General features: G+C 36.3%; 1 protein-coding gene across 1 annotated transcript in view; it reads left to right on the forward strand.

The window, feature by feature from the left end:
- Positions 1 to 18,299, forward strand: part of LRP1B (LDL receptor related protein 1B) — a gene marked incomplete at its 3' end in the record, with an annotated part of 1,802,496 nt that overhangs the window by 1,722,021 nt on the left and 62,176 nt on the right. The window contains exon 84 of the mRNA XM_082657914.1: positions 7,332 to 7,493. Within this exon, the coding sequence (XP_082514040.1) occupies positions 7,332 to 7,493 (162 nt within the window). The remainder of the gene's footprint in view (positions 1 to 7,331; positions 7,494 to 18,299) is intronic.

Genomic DNA, 18,299 nt, shown 5'->3' on the forward strand with positions numbered 1-18,299 from the left:
CAATGTTGGCTAAAAATGAACGTTCCATAAATATAAATAGATTGTGACCTATAATTTGAAACATGTCAGAATATATTAAATAGTACCTGGGGGGAGCTGGATAAAGCCCACGGTTCTTTATTTTCTTTGTCAGGCTTTGCTCAATAGTTCTCTGTAATCTTTGTAATACTTAAGACTACCTAACAGCTATAGTCAACTTGCTAAAATTATGTATAAATGGGCACTCACTTTCAGTCCAGGAAAACATTATATTAAGTGGAAAAGTAGAATGTCAAATCTCTTTATCAAAAAGACTAGCAATTTTTTAAAGCATTCAAAACTTTTATTACTTGAATCTAAGTCAGAAGTGAAGACAGATTTCACCAAGGAGAGCAGTCTTGGGGGTTAGAGGTCAGGAGACAGGCTTTCGGATTTTAATCCAGTAAGTAACTGAATGATGCTATGATGATTTGTTTCTTGGCTTATTATTTTATTCTGTAGGAAGGAACAAGAACGTAGCTTTTGGGCTTCCCTGGTGACGCAGTGGTTGAGAGTCCGCCTGCCGATGCAGGGGACACAGGTTCGTGCCCCGGTCCGGGAGCATCCCACATGCCGCGGAGCAGCTGGGCCCGTGAGCCATGGCCGCTGGGCCTGTGCATCCAGAGCCTGTGCTCCGCAACAGGAGAGGCCACAACAGTGAGAGGCCCGTGTACCGCAAAAAAAAAAAAAAAAAAAAAAAAAAAAAAAGAATGTAGCTTTTGTCCAAATAGTAAAGACGTTTTTACTAAAGATGCTTACTTTTAGATAGCATTTTCAGAGAACATTAAATGTAAATGTGTATAAATATGCCCTGCAGTTTAAATGTCAATTAAATATTTTTATTACTTAGACTCAATGTGTGTGTCAGACTATTTGAACTAAACAATGACTGAATGCATAGAAAACTAGTTAGGTATAAAATGTTATAACCAGGGACAAAAATTTACAAGCACAAGACCAAGTTAAACAAGGTAAGCAGCATGGCTCACATAGAAAAATGAGTATGAATTCAAATAAATTGCTTAAAAAGAGAACCAATCAATAATGTTCACTAGCAGATATCTACCACTCAGAAATAATAAGTATAGTCATGGTCTCCTAAGAAATTCACATGTAATTACTTTTACTAGCATTCTTTCATCGCAATCAACCACATTTTTTTCTTAAATTTAATTTTTTAATTTTATTTTTTATTAAAGTATAATTTACAATGTTATGTTAGTTTCAGGTGTAAAGTGAAATTACAGCAAAGTAATTCAGTTATATATATATATATATTCTTTTCCAGATTCTTTTCCCTTAAAAATTACTACAAAATGCTGAGTAAACCATACATCTTCAGGTGTTGTGTTTAGATAGAAAAAAGAGTTATAATTTATTTGTCCAATATTGAGCAGAGAGGTTATTTTGCCTACTAAAATCATACAATATCAATTAAATTAAACTGATGAGTAGCATTTTTTGTTGTTGTTTTTGGTTTTTGGGGGGTTTTTTGCGGTACGCGGGCCTCTCACTGTTGTGGCCTCTCCTGTTGCGGAGCACAGGCTCCGGATGCGCAGGCTCAGCGGCCATGGCTCACGGGCCCAGCCACTCCGTGGCATGTGGGATCTTCCCAGACCGGGGCACGAACCCGTGTCCCCTGCATCGTCAGGCGGACTCTCAACCACTGCGCCACCAGGGAAGCCCAGATGAGTAGCATTTTTATAATCAGCTTAAAAACTGTTTATTAAATAAATCTAGCTTTTAAAGATACACTTACAGTTTTAAATCAAGTTATTGAAAAATGCCAACAACATACACCTTAATAATATTCAAATGAAAATATATGCTTTTGAGAAACATATTGATTGATATATTACTTGACTTAAACCTACCCAGCAAATTTTACTCTAAAATTATTAGCAAGTATGCAGTAATTCAATAATTATAACATTTTGAAAATTTTACAAACATAATTATTGTCATATTATAGTGACTACTATAATTGAATTCTCAATTCAGGTGCCAAGGATTCTAGTAACTTCCTTAATTATATTATTTTATTTAATTTGAAACACTCTATGTGGCATTTTTTAGATGTAAGCTAGCATGATTAAGTAAGAAAACTAACATCTGAGAACATAGATTATGTCAAAAGTCAGTTCTCTAAGACATTGTCTATTATCACTGAAAATCATCAGTATTGTCTGCCCATATCAGAGAAATTTCTGTGAGTATATAACTAAAGATAGCATATAGTTAAAGATTCATTTATCTAGATGTAAATTGTAACCACGTCACATAAATTCAATGCTCATTTAACAGGGACTAGTGATAAATCTTTATGATATCCATATAATTACTTATATAATAGAAAAGATTTCATTGTTATGTATATTAAAATATACTGTTTTGAACTGATATATATAGATTACCTATAGGCATGTTTTGTTCAAAAGAATGAAAATGGAAAAAAATATGCATCAGGATTCCATATGGAGTTTCTTAACAAAGGCAAATGTACTCAGTGAAGTTTAAATAACAACCAAAATTGAGGATTTGTTTAATAGCAATACTAAGAGTAATAATAATGCCAATGCTACTATTACTAATAAACCTACAATTATTGAGTACTTGCTATGTGGCAGGCATTGTGACAAGTGTTTTACCAGCACATGGCAGGCATTGCTATCACCATTTTGCAGAATGAGATCCAGAAGGAGATCCAGTGAGGATGTCTAAGTTTTCCAAAGCCACACAATTAATAAATATCTAACCAGGTTTCTTTCTCAGGTCTTCCTGATTGGAAAAAAAAAAAAAAAAAAACAAGTAATTTAACTTTGTACCAAATTTATTTAATTACTATTAAATATTCTTATGAAATATTTTAGAATCAACCATTTTTACTGAGACCGTGATTTTTGGTATATAAGGGCCATGCAAGAACAATGAAGTTTAGAGAACTCTATGAGATTCCAAGGCATTTCCATTTTTTCTTATGAACATTATAATCTTCAGTTGTGCTAACGGATATTACTAATATTTATCATTGACTATAGATGGTTAGTGATTCTAGTTATGTATTTACCATGTTTGACATCAGCTATTACTGGTTACCTAGTTAAATTTCAAGAGTTTATTATTAATTTATGTTGTATGAAAATTTGCTACAACAGTTTATATGAGATAAGCTTCCATTTATCTATAAACAGAAGTAATATATAACTACATTAACCTCCATTTATTATATGCATACATCTAGCAAGGCACTTTGTTAACGTGTAGTGTGGAACTTAATATGGCACTGGGAGAGCCTTCAGTCTAGTGAAATCATGTGTGCTACTGAGGACAATGTTTATGAGAGGAATTTTCTCTCTTAGGGAGTCATGGGAGGAGTAGATGAACCTGTTGAACAGGCAGAGATACCCACACAGGGACGTAAAACAGGGAGTGAGAATGAAGGTCTGAAATTTAGGAAGGAGAATGAGCCCAGAGTCAAAAAATCGAGACTGAGACATTCATATAGGGAGATCATTACTGAAGCCATGAAACTGGATGATATCACCAGAAAGAGATAGAAAGAGAACATAAAGGCAATTATAAAAGAGCAGTCAGAGAAAAAGACAGGGAAATCCACAATGCTAGTGTCTTAGAAGCCAAGTGGAGATAAAATTTTCAAGTGTAGATATTAATAAATGTAAAATTATGGAGAAAATTTGAGGAGGATGATGATTGAGGAGAAATCTAGATTTAGGAATTAAGAGATTAGAGGTAAGCTTTGCAAGAGTACACAGATATACAGTAAAGACAACACCAACATTACCTTCTCCATTCCTAATCCTTTCTTACCAAGAGGGAATCAGAGTTGATTTGTAGGAGCAGTACTTACATGTTGAGAGATCTGGCCTGTCTTCAGAGGGAACAAAGAGACGCAACAGATTGACCCACTATTTTGTATATTAAAAAATAAAAACTACAAACCCAGTGAAGGATTGGAATGTGACTTTATGATCGAGGATTTTACTTTGTCATATATTGGTAGAATTGGAAGCAGTAAGTGTAGCTTTCTTTTGAAAAAAGCTCGAGAATGTACCAAAATTTGAAGTTATACAAGTAGATAGATGTGGCAAATATTAGGTTTGTTTTTGTTTGTGTTGTGTGTGTGTTCTTTCTTTTAATGTGTAGGATTAAGCATATTTAGAAGATAAAGAAGACAGAAGGACCCATTCTTCAAAGTTTAAAAATGTTGGAGTTTGAGATGAAGTTTGTGGGGAATACCTGTTCTATCCCAGCACTGCCACATAAACAAATTCAAATTTAATTGTATCTTAAATAAATAATGGAGATAAAGTGTGTAATTTAAGAAAATTTTCAGAATGATTTTTCTAGAATGTTACAGTGCCTTTGTAGACAGGGTCACAGAGTAAGTCATACCTGTAAGTGGTGAATCTCAGTAGGAATAACAATAATATTCAGAGCTAAAATGTAACTGATTGCTTTCTATGTGCCTGGCACAGTGAGAAATGTTTCTCATTTATTCTATGTGATTCTACACAACAACCCCATGAAGTAGGTACTATTATTATCCCCATTTTTACACATGAGGAAATAAACAGAGAGCTGATATTTGCGCATGGTCCCACACCAGTAACTGGCACAGATAGTCTGTGAATCCAGGCAGTCTGACAACCTACACTGTTAAAGTCTTAGCTAAGAATGCTATAGGAACTAGACTGATTAGAGCCAGCAAACCCCTCCTTCCCCTTCTTCCTCAGGTCAATTGATGCTCTTTCTGATTGGGCTACCTTTACCGGCTGTCAACTCCGCAGCTCCCTGGATGCATCACTGCTATAAATCCATACCTTAGTCATTGTAACAGTGCTGTTTCCTTTTCAAATGTCAAAATCAAATTCAGCTACCTAAAAAATATTTATAAAATGAATCCAGTGCAACTTGTTAGGGTGCACCCAGTGCGATTCTTGAAAATATTAGCTGGAACCCGTTATAAAATTCTGCAGCTGATGGTTCATTTCCCATCAGCAAACAAAAGATCTGCTGTATCACCACACTGTTTCAAGTTACATAATATTCTCCTGAATATGAAGATTTATACTTACCAAAAATAAATCTCTTCAAAGGAAGAGAAAGAGGAGCTTTTTGAAAATAATTCAGCTGGAATCTAAATGATGAGAGGCATATTCTAGCTGGGGGACAACCTGGTCACTCTGCCCTAGTTTCAAAACAACTGTAGATGAGATGAAAGCATGGTGTCCTCTCTCTGAGCGACTGGAACAGAGGAATTTTCAAGTGCCTTAACAGGTTGGGTTTATTTCTTTCAAACTTCTTTTCACTTTTTTTACTCCTAGTTTCTTAAACAAAAAGAAAAACACCTAGAAATTAAGGTAGAAAAACTTAAATCTACAATGTATAAGTTGTACATTGTATGACACTTTTTCTGATTGTTCTAATGCATTTTGATTTCCCTTTATACTTTCTGTACTGTTTGTTTCACATTTAGCTCATGTTAATTTGTGTTCCTGATTGTATGTTCTATTTCTCTGGAAGTTGTTCACTGGTTCTCATTGATGTAGATGAATTACTTCTTTTATTCAGGGCTTTCATTTTCCTTAGTGACTATGTTCTAACAATTATCTATCCTCTTCATCTTCTACCATTATTCTCGTTTGTGTCTATTTGTCTGTATGTAAGCAACAGCTAGAAAACTCACTTCTTTTATAAGAAAAATACTTAGCTAAAAGTTTTAAAGCTGTTTTCTGGCAATAAAAAAATATGAGGTTATTTTATACACATTACAGCTTTTAATGTATATAAATTTTACCTTGTTTCTTAACCTATTAATAGGCATTTATCTGCCACCAAACTAAAAACATGTATAAATAAGTTTTAAAGCAATAGTACCCACTGTAAAAATGTATATATCTTTCTTCCTTGAGAAGCAATAGCTTCTAGCATTTGTAAGTGTGTGGAGACCTTTCAAAGTAAACTAAATAAATAAATTGTGGAGCTCAATTTATTCATTTTCTTGGAAATGCAGGTGGATTTTATTTGGAGACGTTTTATTCACTTAAGAATGCTTTTCCAAAAATATGTATGTATAGAATTGTCCTTCAAAGTAGAATGTAGAATCTATGGCAACAGAAAAAAACTTTTATCCTTTTACACTTCAAGTTTTAAGCCTTACACTTAATGCATTTTTCTGACCATTCTAATTATGTTGCATGTCTACAATGGTGAGAGAGGAGATGGTTGGATATTCTCTGATACTAGACAACTAAATGACATTTTCTGAGTCCTAGTTAACTAAGATCAATAACTGAATTTCTTTGTTATTCCCTTTCATGTTATTAGTTTATATTTGTACAACCTCTAAACTTTATTCTGCCCCCATTACAAATGGTAGCCATTCATTTTGCTTTGTTTTCCTTCACTTCTCCTGCAGAGATAATTCTAGACTCTATTTTCCACTCAGTTCTTGACAGTCCAGGCAGTTAGAGAGACTCATTCTTGATATAACAGTTAACTGTGTTACATTCAAAACACCTTAAAGGATTGTTCACCTTTCATTGTGATGTTAGTTCCCACAGAACAAGTAAAATATCCATAGATGATCTGTCAGATTTGCTATTGTGTGCTATTAACATTAGATTTCTTAAATCATCTTTAGACTACAAGTGACAGTCCTTCACCATGAATAAAAATATAAAATGAAATAAAATAGGATTCAGTAAGTGCTTATATACTAAATTCAGTATGTGTATTTATATCAAATAAAATAACTAATATTCATAAATCTTATTACAGATGACATGTCCACTTTAAACTTATTAAAATATTTATTTATAATAAGCCTAAGCTTATGTTTTATGTAGATACAGCAGTGATTGGTACCTGATGATTGAACACTGGGAAATATGATTGTCTCTATTTTATATTCTAATGGCCAACACAATCTGCATTACCACATGAATAGAACAAAAATAATTGAAAAGCAAAATGGACATGAAAACAGAAATACAAAGAATAACACAAGCACTTTAAAGCATAAAATGTGTGTATGCATGTATAATTGTTCATAAAATGAGCTCTGATTATTTTACCTGAAGTGAACCTGAGCGATCTTCTAACCCAGGCTTCGTTGGAACGTGGGGAAGCTGAGACACAGAGAGGTCATGTTACTGTGTAAAGTCGCAGATTAAGTAGTGGACAGACTTTGCCCCAAATACTGACTTCTTGATTCTTACCTAGTGAAGATTCCATATAAGTAAACAATTTTGTCAACTAATTGCCTTTTCATTACCTTTTTTTCCCAATAGGGAGACCCACCTGCAGCTGTGCACTAGGGTTCACTGGACCAAACTGTGGTAAGACAGTCTGTGAGGATTTTTGTCAGAATGGAGGGACCTGCAGTGTTACTGCTGGGAACCAGCCTTACTGCGACTGCCAGCCTGAACACACTGGAGACAGATGTCAGTACTGTAAGTGAAAGCAACACCCACAAGACAGTGTGACAGCAGGCTGTGAGCTGTACATTAAGTAGTCTTATCACCTAGAACTACACTCCCTCCATTACCTCAATTTCAGCCATGCCCTATTTTTCAAGTCCACCCCCTATCACCCCAAATCTAACAATTCTTTACGTTGTTCTTCATCCATCTCTTATTTTAAAGATTCTGTTCTTTCCTTTCCCAGCTTAGATTCCATGGTCCATCACTGCAGTCATTCCCTTGTATACACCCTTAACAATCTTGCTCCCTCTCCCCTCTCTTGTACTTTTCTAGAAAACCATAGCCATGGTTAAATCCAGTTCTTCTTCTGTCCTGAACTGGCACCCCACTGCAGAATGCAACTGAAAAAAAAAAAAATACACTGGTCTAACTTGAGGTTTTATCACTAATCTCATATGGGCATTTACTATGGTTTCCACTGTATTTCATTAATCCATTAACCCTGCTAGATGTCTGTGTCACATCTTCTCCTTTCCCCCCAAACCTTCAATACCTGTGCCCCAACTTTATTCTCAGCTTAGGAACTTGCTTCCTATTTCATTAATAAAAAAAGAAGCTGTCTAAAGAAAACTGCCACAAGCTCCCACCACCAGATCCCTCAAATTACTTTGTCCTACACCACATCCTTTGTCTTCCTTCTTATGACTAGCGACCCATGCGATGTCTAATGCTACACTGTCCACTCCTACATTATATCCCTCTTAGATACTCATGGACACCTCTCATACAACTGTCCCCTCTTTCTTCTGCCTTATCAGTGTTTTTCTTTTTACCTACCTTTCTTTAGAAACTTTCCTTTGTGCTCACATCCCTTTCTAGCTACAACTTTATTTCCCTGCTCATTTGTTTTAACCTAAGGTATAGTTGCTCTACAATATTTTATTAGTTTCAGGTGTACGGCATAATAATTCAGTAATTTTATAGATTTTATACCATTTAAAGTTATTACAAAATAATGGTTATAATTCCCTGTGCTGTACAAAGTATCCTTATCGCTTATCTATTTTATACATAGTAGTTTGTAATCTGATACCCCTATCTTGCCCCTCCTCCCTTTCCTCTCCCCACTAGTTTGTTTTCTATATCCATGAGTCTGTTTCTGTTTTGCTATATACATTCATTTGTTTTATTCTTTAGATTCCACATATAAGTGATATCACACAGTATTTGTCTTTCTCTGTCTGACTTATTTCACAAGGCATAATATTCTCCAGGTCCATCTACATTGCTGCAAATGGAAGAATTTCATTCTTTTTTCGTGGCTGAGTAATATTCCATTGTATATATACATTTTCTTTATCTATTCTTCTGTTGATGGACACTTGGGTTGCTTCCATATCTTGGCTATTGTAAATAATGCTGCTATGAACATTGGGGTGCATATATATTTTTCAGTTTTTCATTTTGTCCAGATATATACCCAGGACCAGAATCATATGGCAGTTCTATTTTTAGTTTTTGGAGGAACTTCCATACTGTTTTCCATAGTGGAAACGGTTTTCCAACAGTGTACAAGAGTTCCCTTTTCTCCACATCCTCGATAATATTTGTTGTTTGTAGACTTTTCGATGATAGCCATTCTGACAGGTGTGAGGTGAGAGCTCGTTGTTTTGATTCACATTTCTCTAATAATTAGTGATGTTCAGAATCTTTTAATGTTAACCATCTGTATGTCTTATTTCAGAAAAATGTATTTTTGGGTCTTTTGTCCATTTTTTAATCAGGTCATTTGTTTTTTTAATGTTGAGTTGTATGAGCTGTTTATATATGTTCAATATTAACCACTTATCAGCCATATCATTTGCAAATATTTTCTCCCATCAGTAGGTTGTCTTTTCATTTTGTCAGTGGTTCCCTTTGCTGTGCAAAGCTTTTAAGTTTAATTAGGTCCCATTTTCTTTTGCCTTAGGAGACAGATCCAAAAAATATTGCTACAATTTATGTCAAAGAGTATCCTGCCTATGTTCTCTTAAAGTCTTATGGTTTCAGGCCTTACATTTAGGTCTTTAAACCATTTTGAGTTTTTTTTTTACATATGGTGTGAGACAGTTTTCTAATTTCATTGTTTTACATGTAGCTGTCCTGCTTTTCCAGCACCACTTGTTGAAGAGACTGTCTTTTCTCCATTGTATATTCTTGCCTCCTTTGTAGTAGATTGACTGTAGGTGCATGGAGTTATTTGTGGGCCCTCTATTCTTTTCCATTGATCTATGTGTCTGTTTTTGTGCCAGTACTACACTGTTTTGATTCCTGTAGTTTGGAGTATAGTCTGAAGTCTGAGAAGGTTATACCACCAGCTTTGCTTATTTTTCCCCCCTCAGGATTGCTTTAGCAATTTGGGGTCTTTTGTGGGTTCATATAAATGTTAGAATTATTTGTTCTAGTTCTGTGAAAAATGTTATGGGTATTTTGATAGGGATTGCAATACATCTGTAAATAGCTTTGGGAAGTGTGACCATTTTAACAATATTAATTCTTCCAATCCAAGATCATAGGTATTTTCCATTTCTTTGTATCATCTTCAATTTCTTTGAACAATGTTATATAGTTTTCAAAGTATAGGTCTTTCACCTCCTTAGTTAATTTTATTCTTAGGTATTTTATTCTTTTTGATGTGATTTTTAAAAGGATTTTTGTTTGTTTTCTCTTTCTGATATTTCATTATTAGTGTATGGGAAAGCAACAGATTTCTGTATATTAATCTTGTATCCTGCAATTTTACTCAATTTATTTATTAGTTCTAATAGTTTATGGGTGGAGGCTTTAGGGTTCTCTACATAGAGTATCATTGTCATCTGCAAATAGTGACAGTTTTACCTCTTCCCTTCCAATTTGGATACATTTTATTTCTTTATCTTGTCTGATTGCTGTGGATAGGCCTTCTAATGCTATGTTAAATAGAAGTTGTGAAAGTGGGCATCCTTTTCTGTTCCTGAATTTAAAGGAAAGACTTTCAGCTTTTCACTGTTGAGTATGATGTTAGCTGTGGGTTTGCCATGCATGGCCTTTATTATGTTGAGATATGTTCCCTCTTCCACCATTTTGATGAGAGTTTTTATCAAGAATGGAAGTTGAATTTTGTCAAATGCTTTTTCTGTGTCAATTGAAATGAACATGTAATTTTTATGCTTCCTTTTGTTAATGTGGTGTATCAAATAGATATATTTGCAAATATTGAACCATCCATGTATCCCTGGAATAAATCCAATTTGATCATGCTGTATGATCCTTCTTATATATTGTTGGACTTGGCTTGCTAATATTTTGTTGAAGATTTTTACATCGATATTCATCAAAGATGTTGGTGTCTTATTTTCTTTCTTTCTTTCTTTTTTTTTTTTTGGTAGTGTCTTTGTCTGATTTTTGTATCAGGGTAATGGTGGCCTCCTAGAATGAATGTGGAAGTGTTCTGTTCTCAATTTTTGGAATAGTTTGAGAAGTATATGTATTAGCTCTTCCTTATATGTTTAGTAGAGTTTTCCTATGAAGCCATCTGATCCTAGATTTTGTTTGCTGGGAGTTTTTTTAAAAATTATTATTATTATTAGAAATTCAATTTACTACTAGTGATCATTCTGTTCAAGTTATCTGTTTCTTCTTGATTTAGTCTTGGAAGGTGATTCGTTTCTAGAAAATTGTCCATTTCTTCTAGATTGTCCAATTTGTTTGCATGTACCTGTTTGTCATTGGTATTGGTTGTTATTTCTCCTCTTTCATTTCTGATTTTATTTGTCTCCTCTCTTTTTTCTCAGTGAGCCTGGCTAAAGGTTTATCAATTTTGTTTATCTTTATCAAAAAACCAGCTCATGGTTTCATTGATTTTTTCTAGTTTTTTGTCTGTTTTATTTATTTACTCTTTGATCTTTATTATTTCCTTCCTGATACCCTTATGGGCATTTCAGGGTATATGACTCTTTATTTTTCTCTTGCTGCCTTTAGAATTATGTCTTTATCTTCAACTTTTGCCATTTAATTATTTGTCTTTGTATAGGTCTATGTTTCACTTCGTCTTGTTTGGGACCCTCTGTGCTTCCTATATCTAGATATCTGTTTCCTTCTTCAGGTTTTGGAAGTTTTCAGCCATAAGTTCCTCAAATATATTTTCAATCTCTTTCTCTTGCTCTTCTCCTTCTGGGATCCCTATAATACAAATGTTGGTATGCTTAACATTATCACAGAGCTCTCTTAAACTGCTTTCACTTTTTTTAAAACTTGTTTTTCTTTTTGCTGCCCTGATTGGGTGATGTCCAATCTTCTATCTTCCAGATCACTTATGATTCTTCTCTATTACTTACTCTGTTCATTCCTTCTACTGTGTTTTTATTTCAGTTATTGAATTCTTCATTTCTGATTGGGTCTTTTTTATATTTTCTTGTTCCTTGTTAAAATTTTCACTGTGTCTATCTATTAGTTTCCCTATTCAGTTAACATTCTTATTACCAATGCTTTGAATTATTTATCTGGTAAATTGTTTATTTCTGTTTCATTATTTTATTTCATGGTTTTTCTCTTGCTTTTTCAGTTGAGAATATTTCCCTCCCTTTTCATTTTGCTTAACTTTCTCTGCCTCTATGAATTATGTGAAACAATTACCTATTTCAGTCTTGAGGGTGTTCTTATATGGAAACATTTCTATGCAGACTGTGTGTGCTCAGTGCCTTTGGTGGCAGAGCTGGATTTGTCCTGTATGCAAGTCATGTCTTTCCTTAGGGTGTGCTGGCAGCTGTCACCTTGGTAGGGGATGGGGCTGGAGATGGAGGGGCTTCAGCTGGAGCTGAGTGTAAGGCAAGAGTTTCTCTCTGCTCGATGGACATATTGGCCCTATCAGGGCTGTGGTCTGATCCCAAGTTGCTGAAGCAAAAGCCATGAGGGTCATCCCCAAGGTACCTCAGTTTCCTTTAAGTGTGTGCTTTCCCCTCTCCCAGCACTGGGACCCTCTGCCCAGAATAGGGTAGTGTCAAAGCAAGGGGGTCTCACATGGGCTCTCAGCCCATGCCTGTCTCAGACAGAGGTTCAAGCTGTCTCTGATGCACTGCCTGTGCAGGCATCAGCAGTTGCTTCCCTCACTCTGTTCAGATGCAGCTTCAAGTCCAAGTCCCCTTTGTCCCTCAAAGCCAATCACTCCCCATGGCCTCTATTGCCAATGCCCTGTTGTAGAATCACACTGCAGGGAAGGTGAGGCCTACATGGACTCCGCATATGTGGGGTGTGGGCTGTGGTAGAGCAGCCACTGTCGGAGATCTGGGTGGCTTCTGAAGCACTGCTTGAGTAATTGCCAACGATGGCCATGGCTGCCCCGTCCGGGCTCCACCCTGTGACCTGTCGCCTCCGTGTCCCATAGTTGAGTTTTTCTCCCCAGTTGTGGCAGCACCAGATTGAATGCTGCACTGTGACATGCAGCAAGCAGGGCTGGAGCATTTGCTCAGCTTGGGCTTGGCATATGCACAGAGGTGGTAACAAAGCCAGCCGGGAGATTTCAATCTGCCATTTCTGCTCTGCCTTGGGGGGTAAGCCGATATGCATACTCTCCTCAAAAGCAGCAGTTCCTACAGCCTGTTAGTCCCAGTGGTCTTCCAACTTACCAAGGGGGCTTATCTCCCCTGTGTAGGACTCAAGCACTAAGCACCCAATCCATGGCTCTCACAGCTCACTCCTCTAAAACACCCACCCCTTGATTTCCATACGACTCTGCACATTGGAATGGACTCAACAGCTTTTATAAAATACAGTTTACCAAGTTACTTCCAAAGACTTTGATCCTGGTAGCCTGAAATAGGACATCTATAACATTTAAAGTTTTCCAGGTATTTCACATATATGACTAAGATTGAGACCCACTGCCTAGATGATTTCAACTAATTGCATGGCTTTTAATACCATCCAAATATGAATGATTCCAAATTTATATTTCTAGCTGAACTAGTTGTTGCCTGAATCCCAGATGTTTATACCTAAGTGTCTATTTGACAGCTTGACCTGGCTCTAAATTAACCTGATTTTCTCATCCAAAAATTTGTCTACCATAGTTTTCCCTGTGTTTGTAAAGGGAAATACTCATTGTTCAGGTCCAAAAATCGTGAGTCACTTTTGACTCCTCTCTTTCTTTTATACCCCACCTTTATTCTCACATTTACCTTTAAAACATACCCAGAATCTGAATGCTTCTCATCACCTCTATTCTCATTACCCTTATAGAAGCTACCAATATCTCTTACCTGGATTATTACTAATTTATCTCCATGCTTCCTCTCTGCACCCTCTGTATTTATTCTCAAAACAGCAGCCACAGTTTTGTTTTATCCCCCCCAAAAAACTGATTTTCGATCTCAGTCACATTTACTGAGATCTTTCTACATCTAGGCACTCTTGTAATTACTTCTTTTTTTTTAAATAAATTCTGTTAATCCATTTAATCCTATGAATAAAGTAGCTATTATTTTTATTCTCATTTTACAGAGGAGGCTACTAGGGAGGCATAAATAGCCTCCTGAAGATCGATCACACAGTCACTAATTGGGAAAGCCAAGATTTAAGCTCATACAATCCAACCCCAGGGTCCACACCCTTAAAAATTACTTAACATTGTGGTCCCCAGATTATCTGATATCTTTAAGGACCTCACAGAGAGTGGCCTAGGTCTCTGTTCATTGTAGAAAGTACATGGAACAACATAGAATCAAACTATATATACTGATTTATTTGAGAATGAAAAATAATATTAAATATTTTTTCTCTGATATTATAGCAAGAGACCACTTCTGCAGCAAAGATATTCAGTGTTTTTTTTTAATCTTTATTCGAGTATAATTACTTTATATTGTTGTGTTAGTTGCTGCTGTGTAACAAAACAAATCAGCCTTATGCATACACATGTCCCCATATCCCCTACCTCTTGAGCCTCCCTCCCACCCTCCCTATCCCACCCCTCTAGGTGGTCACAAAGCACCGAGCTGATCTCCCTGTGCTATGTGGCTGCTTCCCACTAGCTATCTATTTTACATTTGGTGTTTCCTTTCCTATATGTATATTCTTCTCATATTAGGTCAGCCTCTTTTCAACATATATAGATGCCACTACCCTAATCCAATGCCCTTTTCACATTGTTCACCCAATTTATCTCTTAAGTGATATGCATCACAGACCAGCAGAGTTTATCTGGCAAATACAGTCCAGTTATATGTGTGTATCCTCCTCACATGTTGCTTGCATCCTCTCATCTCCCACCTCTCAACATAGCATAATAGTCCAGCACAACTCCCATCTACTAACTTGTACGGTTTTTTTTTTCTTTTCAGCTCCACATTTCCCACCACACTGAATGATGTCCAAGCGAATCAGGGCAATGCCAACCATGAAACCTGCATAATGCAGACCCTACTTACTATCCAAACTATTTTTGCACCCTCTCCTTTATTCTAGTAAAACCACACTGATCATGCTTCTCCAAAGGTCAACTTCCTTGGCATTGTGACTTTCTCATGCTATTGTCTCCCTTTGAAATGCACTTGCTTCATATTTCTCCTCACCCTCATCTCTCAGTACCAAATCCTATCTGTCTATCTCTGTCCAGCTCAAAAATCATTTCCTTTTTGATGTTGTTCATAACCACCCTCAGTTTGAATTAATCTCTCTGTCTTCTAAATTTTCAAGTCACTGCTTCTTTATTTCTTCTTAGCTCTATTCACTTTTACATAGTATTATTAGTTGTGTATATTCCTTCTATTTGTCTGGGATGACCTCTTTGAGACCACACCCAACAGTGGCATTGGTCAAATAAACAAATGAACAAATACATAATCATAGATAAGTAAATGAAAGCAGTTTGGAGGCAAGTTTATAAAAGAATAATCAGTGTAATGCACAAAAGCTACATTTAATTACGGTACAATCATATGGTATTTTTGTATGGAGCTGTTTCTCAGTTCCCAATTGGTCCATCATCATGGTACACCAGCCATTTTTTGTTTGTTTGTTTGTTTAAGGTGAAGCATCACCATATTTGATTTTTTTTAAACGAAGTTAAAAAAAATACTATGTGGCCATCATTATAATGATTTGTATTCTTAAAAAGAATAAATTCAGTTGGCTTATATTTTAGTTAGCAACTTAATAGAATCACAGTCTGAGGTAGCCTGATGCATTATAAAAGGCTGCATTATAATTTTATTATCACTATTAGCAATCATAGCACCTTTTACAAGAAAGCACTTATTAAAATTAACTAATTAATCCTTAGGCAGAGGTTAAGTAACTTGCTCAAGCTCCCAGAGAAGTAATAGTACAGTCAGAATTGGACCCCAGAAGTTGTTGATCAAAATATCAACAAACATTGATGCTGTTCTTTGGCAGCAAAATAAGTCTGTGGACAGTATCATTAAAATGATAAATCCAACAGCTGACAAAAGCATAATAAATTTAGGATCTGTTAGATGAGAGTCGGTAAGGTTCAATGGACCTGGTGTTCTGTCAAAATTGTATCTTGCATATAAAAAATCTTCTCTCTATAAATGAAGAAATGACAGAATGGTTCATTACAGTGCCTAATTAAAGGTCCATTAGTGGGAAATAAAACATCAGTTCTTAGTTGTGCTGAGTAAAAACATTTCACAACACTAATGGCAATATAAAATCTGAGGTCTGAAAAGCAAATTAATTTTAACACCAGTGCCCAGGGAGGAGAGACAGCAATAAATAATGGCAAAAGTAAAATTAAGTATTCTTTTAGTCAAACAAATATAACTCCATTTCATGCAGTTCTGGAGCAAAGATTCCTTGTATACATCAACAAAATTATAAGTATGGCATTTTTCATTTAAATCTGGGTGTTCAGTATGAGGTCAACAATATTGGAGGTTTTTTTTTTTTTTTTACATCTTTATTGGAGTATAATTGCTTTACAATGGTGTGTTAGCTTCTGCTTTATAACAAAGTGAATCAGTTATACATATACATATGTTCCCATATCTCTTCCCTCTTGCATCTCCCTCCCTCCCACCCTCCCTATCCCACCCCTCTAGGGGGTCACAATGCACTGAGCTGATCTCCCTGTGCTATGCGGCTGCTTCCCACTAGCTATCTATTTTACGTTTCGTAGTGTATATATGTCCATGCCACTCTCTCACTTTGTCACAGCTTACCCTTCCCCCTCCCCATATCCTCAAGTCCATTCTGTAGTAGGTCTGTGTCTTTATTCCTGTCTTACCCCTAGGTTCTTCATGACATTTTTTTTTAATTAAACAGTAATTATATTAGGGCAAAAGAGCCAATGAAGACCAATTCAATCTGTGTCTAAGAGCCAAGTATTCAAATCAAATGGCAATCTGTTTGTCATCTCATTGATGTTTTCAAAGTCCTCTAGTGACCTGCTTGAGGAACCATTATAATGTCAATTTGAACTCAGTTTATTAGAAATATACCTGTATGGCTTGCTCCCACTTACTGATTCCAGTAAGTACAGACATTAAGTAGTATCTCAAGTTTATAAAATTTGGAGTATCTGACACTAATCCAAACACATCATCTATGGTAACTGGTATTAGAGCCATAGTCTATCAAGTAACTTATAAAAGTTATGAACTATAGTTTTGAACCTAACATATGTGAAGACACAATGGGATTATTTTTACCATTTTCCTTCCAGAGCAATTTTATTCCATTAGTCAGTTGGTCAGTGAACATATTTTGGAGTTTACAATGAGCCTCTCCCTATGTTAGGCATGGAGGAAACAGTGGCATCAGAGGTATTTCCTGCCTTCAAAGGGCTTACAGTCTAATGTATGATTCTGAAAAGGAAACAAATAGGGCTTCCCTGGTGGCGCAGTGGTTGAGAGTCTGCCTGCCGATGCAGGGGACACAGGTTCGTGCCCCAGTCCGGGAAGATCCCACATGCCATGGAGCGGCTAGGCCTGTGAGCCATGGCCGCTGAACCTGTGCATCAGGAGCCTGTGCTCCGCAGTGGAAGAGGCCACAAGGGGGAAGCTTCCCCCTTCCCCTTTGAAGCATACAATGGACTGAACATTTGCGTCCTCCAAACTCATATGTTGAAACCACAATCCCAAAGTGATAGTATTAGGAGGTTGGGCCCTTGGGGTGATCAGGTCATAAGGATGGAGCCCTCATGAATGGGATTAGTGCCCTTGTAAGAAGAGGCCAGCTTGCTCTCTTTCTGCCATGTGAGGACACAGTGAGAAGTCTGCCATCTGCAACCCAGGAAAGGGCCCTCGCCAGAACCTGACATGGCCACCCTGATCTCAGACTTCTAGCCTCAGAACTGTGAGAAATCAGTGTTTGTTGTTGAGTTGCCTAGTCTGTGATGCTTTGTTACAGTAGCCAAAGCTCAGACATTGCCAGTACATCTCTTTGCTGTTTAATGACAATCATGATTTCATTAAACCCCTTGTGAAGATGTTATTCCCATTTAATGGATGAAGCTCTGAGACTTAAATGGGGAAATGATCTGTCAGATACTACATACTCCATCGGTGTCAAAGCCAATGATGGAATTTAGGTGCCCTGATTTTTTTTTATGCACTAAAATTGTCTTTGAGGTAAAACATGTAATGAGGTGCATAAATCTTTACTGTACAGTGTAAATCTCCATGAATTTTTATGTATGTATGCACTATGTAACCACCACCCAGATGAGGATGTAGCATATTTCCAACACCCGGTGACTAAGCTGACTAAATACATCATTTCCATTTCCCAGACAATACCTTTACCTCCCATGCCCATGATAAACATTATTCTGACCTCACCATAGTTTGGTTTTTTTGC

The sequence above is a fragment of the Grampus griseus genome, assembly GCF_964374135.1.
Source record: "Grampus griseus genome assembly, chromosome: 7".
Taxonomy (NCBI): Eukaryota; Metazoa; Chordata; class Mammalia; order Artiodactyla; family Delphinidae; genus Grampus; species Grampus griseus.